The sequence below is a fragment of the Hydractinia symbiolongicarpus genome, chromosome 4 (genome assembly GCF_029227915.1).
Source record: "Hydractinia symbiolongicarpus strain clone_291-10 chromosome 4, HSymV2.1, whole genome shotgun sequence".
In the NCBI taxonomy this organism is placed as follows: domain Eukaryota; kingdom Metazoa; phylum Cnidaria; class Hydrozoa; order Anthoathecata; family Hydractiniidae; genus Hydractinia; species Hydractinia symbiolongicarpus.
The window spans coordinates 16,488,808-16,497,140 of NC_079878.1; the positions used below are offsets into that span (position 1 = coordinate 16,488,808).

General features: G+C 40.6%; 1 protein-coding gene across 1 annotated transcript; it reads right to left on the minus strand.

Annotated features, from left to right (window-relative positions):
* Nucleotides 1–299: 299 nt before the first annotated feature.
* LOC130641597 (zinc finger MYM-type protein 1-like) lies at nt 300–3,299 on the minus strand. The gene has a single exon (XM_057448467.1). It carries the CDS (start codon nt 2,561–2,563, stop codon nt 566–568), a length of 1,998 nt encoding a protein of 665 aa, XP_057304450.1. The 5' UTR covers nt 2,564–3,299; the 3' UTR covers nt 300–565.
* Between the last annotated feature and the right edge of the window lie 5,034 nt (nt 3,300–8,333).

Below are 8,333 nucleotides of genomic sequence, written 5' to 3' on the forward strand. Positions count from 1 at the left end.
CACTGTGATTGGCTCAGTTATAGGACCAGGATTTACCTCTATATCTCCCCCAATAAAATAAGTAACCTACAATGTGGTATAAAGACACCTAGCTGCAGCCAAAATAGATATCTACAGAGAACACGTGCAAGGTGTCTAGAAGCTTCCACCCGATAGGCGATGGCGTAAATAATCAATCGTAACAAATTTTTTGAAATAAAACAAAAGCAGAGGCAGCCATATTGCAAAAATTTTGAAAAATTTACTCCTAGAAATGATAAAAATCAATAACTTGCAGTGCCGTAACCACGAATTTCGTTTTTTTTGGGGGGGGGGGAGCAGCCTAGTTTCAGTGTCTAAGGAGGCCCCACCATGATTGGGGCCGACGGGCCAAGAAAATTTTTGAATTTTGAGTGCGCTAGATTGGCTAAAACAGCCTTTTTGAGAGTACTTTTTAAAGAAATTTAATCACTAGAAATCACGAAAATAAAGGAAAATACAGACAATTGCTCCAGTTTTCTGAGTTTTTTTTTTAAATCAGGGAACAAACGTTTACATAAATTTCATGAACAAAAGACTAAAAATGTTATCTATTGTAATAGCCAAAAGTTTCTATTCTGCTTTGGTGTTTATCGATAAATTCATCTCCTATTTGAGTTAAATCCATTTTGTCAACGAAATCAGTATGAATATGGAGGACCATCAAATTGTTCAAACGTAAATTCGTGGTTGTTGATCTAAGGTACGTTTTGACTCGTTTCAAAGCAGAAAACGATCTTTCGCTGACGACGTTTGTGGACGGCATTACCAACAACAATTTCGCTATTTTGACAACTTCACTTAGAAGAGTTCTTTGAGATTGATCAAAACTTTGTAACAGCTTGATTAGATCGGTTACTTTGAATTTCTCTTTGTCGTAACCAAGGTTGGATGCGATGACTGGGAGTAGCGGTATTTGGACTTTAGCAAGTGACTCGTTGATATCTCCTTCGTAGAAACGACAAACTGCTTTTAGATGACTTTCCCATTCCTGACCAGTGATCGATTTTAAAAGAACTTCCTGTAAATTGACGTATGTCTTGTAATCAGGTTGATCGAATCTTTGTTGGATGTAGTTAATAACTAGATCGAAAGTTTCAAAGTAAACGTGGCGATAGTGATCTTTGGCAGTGTCATGAAAATGATATGTTTCAGGAGGGCCATCTGATACTTTGTTAAAATAATCTGGCATCTTTCTTTTTCGTGGAAGTTTAGGATCAGATACTCCGAGTTGTGATTTCCAGACAAGAACTCGCTCCCAAAATAGCTCAAACAATTCGTTGCTTCTGATCTTCTCTAACACAGCTAAGACTTCCGACACCCGTTGCTGTCCCTCTGCTGCCGAAATATCTCCTTGGAGAGACCTGCTAAGATTATCTGTATGTTTCAATAGGGTTTCACCAAGACAACAGCAGAAGACAAAATTAAAACTAGACATAACAGTCATTACTCTGTTGATTCTCGCTCTCATATCTGGAAGCTTAACATTCGATAATGACCATGTCCAAAGCTCCATTAATTCCTTATGGTTTTCAAGAAAGAATTCAAGAACCTCACTTCGCACAGTCCATCGTGTAGGAGAAAACTCATGGACCGACTTGGATTCATTTCCTGTTGCTTCTCTGATATTCTTTAATTGTGTGTCTCTCTTTGGCGATTTTTTGACAAGTTTACATATTTCATAGGCAGTTCCAAACGCTTTTTTAAGTTCAGGGATTTCTTTTATCACATCGCCAACAGCTAAATTCAAAGCATGTCCGTAACAGTGAGTGTACAAACATTTTTCATTCAACGATTTGATTTGGGTAGCAACTCCAGATCTGTGACCAGCCATGGATGCAGCTCCATCATAACATTGGCCGCGAGCATTTTCTAATTTCAAGTTCATTCGTAAAAGAATATCTTTGATTAAAAAAACGATTTGGTCAGCACTAGTATCAGGTAGTGGATGGAGGCCAATGAACTCCTCGTGAGCCTGTAATTCATCATCAACCCACCGAATGCAAATGACAAGTTGTTCCGTATTTGAGACATCCCCTGTTTCATCTGCAAGGATTGTGAAAATCTCAGCTGACTGAATATTTTTTGCAATGTCACGTAAAATACTAAGTGCTTCCATTCGCAGCATTTCGTTTTGAATAGCCGGTGACGTGTAGTTTTGCTTTTTTGCAAGCCATGCACTCAGTTCCTTATCATCTTCACATCGGAGTAAAAATAACTGGTGGAAGTTCGAATTCAACTCGCTGTGTGTTTCCTCATCCCAATTGCCTCTAAACGGAAGTGATTGTCGCCCTAGATATCGAACGCTTTGCAACAGTTTTAACAGCATTCGTCTATTCCTTTCCTTTGTGGCTGCAAGATTATCTACCATGATTTCACCAATGTCCTTTGATGTACCTGGCGCAGTAATCAGTCTTTCAGTGGCTTCTTTATGGGATTCGCTACATTCGTGTTTAGAAAATCCTCTTCCAGATTCAAGCGCCTTTTTCCAATTTCGGTAGCCGGTTTCAGTAAAAACTGTCTCTGCTTTTGTTGCAGAAATCATGCTTTTTCTAAGAGCACTGAGACAAGTAAAGCAGAAAGCAGCGTCTTTATTTTGGTCGTAATGTAACCAGAGGAACTTGTCAAACCATGTTGGGTTAAACGATCTTTGTTTCGGATCTTTACCAAACGTTGTTTTTGGAAAACTCAAAGAACGAGGTTGGTTCGGTTTAGATGGATCACTCGTTGTTTCCTTAAAATTATTCTCCGGGTTTGTTGGTGCTGTCGTTGTAGGTGTCGTCGTTGTAGGTGTTGTTGTTGCTTCTTCGTTTGTTCGTCTGAAAAGCAAAACAAGTGTAAAGGTTGCTTGGATAACAGTTATGGGATGAATTAAAAAGCAGTGGTGGGGTTAACAAAGTAATTAAATATTTATTTATTAATAAGTCACTTACTTTTCAGGTCTAATGAGCCATTTTGATAAATCACTTGTTTTCTTCGGCATTTTCACATTTTTTTAAATTAGTCTGTTACTTTGTTAATTCTATATTCTTACACGTTTTTTTTTTTTTTTTTTTTGAAGTCAGTCCAACTCGTTCTCGTCTTCTCACAAACACTATTTTCAGAATGTAGTTTCCATCCAATTTCATCATCATTTTCATGCAGCAAACACGATCAGAATGTAGTTTCCATCCAATTTCATCATCATTTCCATGCAGCAAGTATAAGAGTCACGCGTTTTAAATAAATAAAAGAGTGGAAATCGGTTATAAATCATTCTAACAAGTGTTTAGTTTGTTTATATAAAACCAATGGTCTTTAGACATAAGACAAAACGTTTTTCTTAACTTGTCATAACCATCTTTGAAAAAATTATTGGGGGGGGGCCGGGCCCCCCTGCCCCCCCCCCCCGGTGGTTACGGCACTGAACTTGATATAACGACAGGACAAATCAGAAAGCAAAAGAGACAAATTACACACCACAAGAGAAAAATACATATAAAATTATAAAATATCTTTTTTATAAGATTCTCGTTAGTCTGGAGTTCTTTTCTAGCAGCAACTTTAGTTAAGGCACAATTAAAACTCCCAACCTCTATACGCCATTGATTGTTACTTATCGGCATGGCAACAAAAACATCCTTCTTGAAAACAATAGCAATACATCAAATATACCTTCACTTAATAAAAATAACCCATTAGTTAATAAATTAGAAAAAATAAATATTTCAAAATTAATTACACAAATAAACAGGACATAAAGTATCGCAAAAATAATGAAACGGTAATCCGAAAACCCGTAAGGAAATATAAACTATAATGAGGAAAAATATTTACTAACACAAATGAGGTAATAACGAATCAAAATGCTTCTACAACTTAGCCATTTGACTTTTGAGTTCTGATTCGCTGTTGAAATGATAAAACTTCCCTACCTTCGAACAAATGGCAAGGGAACAGTTAATGTCGGCGAACATGAATTTAATTTTATCATGACCATTACACAACTCTCTTGCCAATATTAAGAGTTTAAGACGTCGTTCTGTTAGGTCAACTGTGACACTAAAGGGTGGTTTCTCCTCGTCATTCTTACGCCTTGGTCTTGCTTTGAAAAAGATTAGCCTGTCACTCCAGCTTCTGAATTTAACTATTATGGGCTGAAAAGTTTTATCACCCTTTTTAAATTTCTTTCCAACCCCGTGTGTTCTGTCAATCGCATTTTTTTCAAAATCGGGATTGACATCACAATAACACTTCTCTACTTTACCCATTACATTTTCTTTCTCTTCACATTCTGCTTCAGTACTGCTCATTGTCATCGATTTTAATCATTAGATTATCTATGGTCGACGCTTGCACCTCAAGCGTCGATTCCAATGTCTTAATCTTTTCATCTTGTTTTCTAAGACAGTCGTCAATTTTATCCAGCACTTCTGTTTTGAAAGCGGTAAGTGCGTTTTCAAAAGATTCTTGCGTTGCAAGAGGGCGAATGAGATTAGCAAAATATTCTTTAATTTCTTCAGTTAGGGTTGATTCATTTGTTGAAGGTGTTTCATTCGCACTTTGAAAAGCCATTTGTTATCTCGTGATAACCATGTAAAAACCAGGTCACGTTTGTGTATTCAATGTAGTGAGAATATTCAAAAAATGTTTTGACAAATAAGAATATAAACACACAAAAAACGTCCACTTTTTGCCACGAAAACAACAAAAATGCTATCACCAATTCGCCATACAATAACAAGTTACATTTCCATACGGTTTTTTAAGTTTTAAGACATTTTTTCACAAGTTTTAAGCATAATTCCGTTTTTTAAAATCAAGAGCACGAGCACACGTCTGCTCGCTAAGAGGCTCGATTTGATTTAAAAATCTGGTCCCCACATGGGGTCAGCCGGTACAATGCCATTGTAGTACCGGCAATGAGTCTTGATTTCGAAGAGTACACTGATTGGGTTGCGAAGTATCGCCGAATCTGGTCAAAGATCGAAGAGTTGATATCTGAGCAATTGACGACAGAGCCCGTGAAAAAGGATCGTTACGTGAACGCCAAGCTTAAATACTATAAGGATGCAATAACAACTAAATTCCACGGTACGATGAACCCTGCCAAGCCAGTGCCATCCTGGCTATTTCATCGGTGTATGTGCAAGGCGAAAACTACTACCCTCGGGCACATATTACGGAGTGTCGATATAAGAACTTCAAAAAGGAATGGTTGCTAAGTGATATATGTCAAAAACGTTCCTACAGATATTTATAGGCAATGGAGCCTAGCAGGGATAAGGAGCCAACAACGAACGTTAACTCACCATCTTGCTGTTGCTTGCTGGGTATGTAAAAGTCCTTCAACTGAGAAGCTTTTTTTCCGATGCGATGAAGTATTGGTACATATCGTTGTCCAATCCACGAAGGCTTTTTCCTGCCCTTATTTGCCTCCCTCTTTCTTCACCGAACCAGATCAATTTGGCCTGCCTTTTACGTATCCATTCCGCCTGGGCTGCATTAAGATTTTCAATAACTTGGTCATGCCTTTTCCGTTCCGCTTCGCCATGTCCCGAGAGCTTTGAAAATAGGAAGTTCGTTCCGCTAAATGCTAGGGCGTTTAATGACGGCGATAGTAGCCATGTCTCTTTATTTTGAGACATATCGGTTACCCTTGGCTATATTTTCGTTTGCCCACATAAGTTGGGTATTGGTGTAGTGCAATCTCCTACCTACCTCATCAAACGATGGGGCATCGCCATTTTCCTTATACCTGAGCGGGATTTTGTGATTGATATGCCACCCTTGCCATAATTGTCCCATGTCATTCCATCAACAAACTGGACTCCGATGTGAGCTTGCAGTGTAGCGATATCGCACCCGATATACTCCCGGGAACTGAGCTCCTTATTTCCCTTCAGGGTGCTGCGGGTTCGGCTTCTTACATAATGAGCGAGATGTCCAGCGGGGTCGCATATAGGGCAATATCGCCTCTGCTTTTCATGGTGGCAGTACTGACTCCCCTTGCAGTCTTTAAAATAGGCCCTATCCCTTTGATGTTTACAAATCTGACTGCCCTTACATTCCTTACAATAGGCCCTCACCCTTTCATGGTGGCATATTTGTTTTTCCCCACAGTCTTTACACTGCTCTATCCGCCTGCCATGAGGGCATTTGTTTTTGGCACGCCGCTGTTTCTTTTTATCCAGGCATGTGATGCATGCCTTTGTAGCTTGGCCATTTTTCAACACTCTGAATGCATCCAAGGCCAACACTTTTTTACAATTTGGGCATCTCTTGTTTTCTTCCATGTTGATTTGTATTTGCCTCTGAGGACAAATATAAATTGTGGTCACTAATATTTCACGGAATGGAACCTACCGTCCAGGATATTTAATTGGGCATCCTGTAAGAGGTAGACGTAAGTCCTAAAATCACCGATTCCGTATGCTTTTTTAGTGATGTGCAGCGTGATACCATCCCTTGGACGTTGTAGAGGCCTTCCGCTACCATGTAGGGTATGATCGGGAGACGCCCGAAAGTCTACAAACAGGGCATACCTTTCATTGAAAAAACGTTCGAGTCGTGACTACCAAAGACGTTCACAATCTGTTCGAGGTAGTCCTTGGGGAGCATGGCATGAGAGTACAAATCATTGGGTCTCCCTCGACAGTAACGCTAATTTTTTCAATTTTTGGATTGTAAAAGACCTCGTTAACGCCGGTGTAAGCCTTCACTTTTCCAGGGTCTATGAAGAGTAGCAAGACACCTTTGAGACTCTTGGCCGGGTTATTTAGCTGGAGGTGATATGAGGTGTCAGCCTTTTCATCGTGATAACCTTGCTACGGAGTGTGCGTTCATATGGCAGGGCCAATCTTGCATACCTCGACATCATAGCCCTTGACAGACCTTCATGTGTAATCTTGTCATATTCTAGCCTAATGTTGTTAATCTTATAGGCTGCATCGGCTGCCTTGGTTACCGTAGACCCCGAGGCTGCCGTCCCTGCATCTTTGATGACATCACTGTAGGACGCGAAATGCAGGACAAACTGCAACCTGTCGTATAAACCCGCTGCATAAAAGGGTAAATCTCTCGTAAACTCAAACATTTTTCCCAGGGGTATGCAGAAGGTGTTACCATACGCCGCCACGATTGCCTTCTCCTTATCTGTCCCGACGTGGTCGGTGGCCTTGACTTGCTGGGCCCGGATAGTCCTGTCGTTGGGATTGATGCCGTCTAGGATAAGGTTGTTGTCCCTGTCAAACTTTGGCAGCCAGAGGTCCCGGTATACTGCCAATCCCAAGTCTTTTTTAACAGGTTCTGTCGTCAGTTGCTCGGAAATAAGCTCTTCGATTTTTTGCCATATTTGTCGATACTTTGCAACCCAATCGGGGTATTCCTCAAAATTGATGCTCATTGCCTGTACTGCATTGGCGTTATACCGTGTCACCCCATGTGCGGACCAGATTTTAGGTGTTTTCACCCTCAACTCTTTCATCAGCTATGACGTCGTCGACTATGAAGAGACTCTCTTCGCCTGCCAATAACGACGACAATTTCTGAATCCATTCAAACAGTTGGTCCTTGGGGTCTGTTAGGAACACGTAAGGGTCTTTCCAGAGCGATGCCCTCTCAAGGTATGTTTTATTTCATTTCAGGGTAGGGCACAGTATGACAATATTGTGGAAGTGTCCCCTATACTCATTTTCCAGTAGGTTCAATACACCGCCGTGATTGTTTACCAGGGAACCCAGACAGGCAGGGCAGATCTTGGTATTTTGGGTCTTATATTCCATGGGTAGCGGAGTTAGCTGCGCAATAGCGAGAAGCACGCAATGCAGTATAAAGAGGACGGGCGAACCCGTGGATTTTCCACGGGCTAACGACTTGTTATATAGATACTCCTTCACTAATTCGGCGATTCGGTTCAGCTTTGTTGCCGTAGTGATGATTGACATTTTCCTTAATTGACGAATCACATTTGTGCTACATCCGCCATTTTTTAAAATTTCGCAGGGTGAAAAACAAACCAAAGTGGTGCCCCCCCCCCTGGCGTGAGGCGAGGATCGCCAAGACGCAAAGTTCTAGACGCTAAAAAAAAGTTTAGGTCTTTTTCTATCAAATAAGCCTGAAGTGAGCATCTAGTTCCTTTTTGTTCTTGAGTTATAGTCAATTAAAGTAGGAATAAAAAAGGTTCTGTCAAAATTGGGCTTTTTGACAAATGGACCGCACTCTGAGGGTTAGGGTGCCTGCCCCTGCCTTGCCGTTCCCTTGCCAGCATTTACCGTGCCTTTGCCTACCCTTCCTAAGCCTACCCTTCCTAAGCCTACCCTTCCTATGCCTTTTCT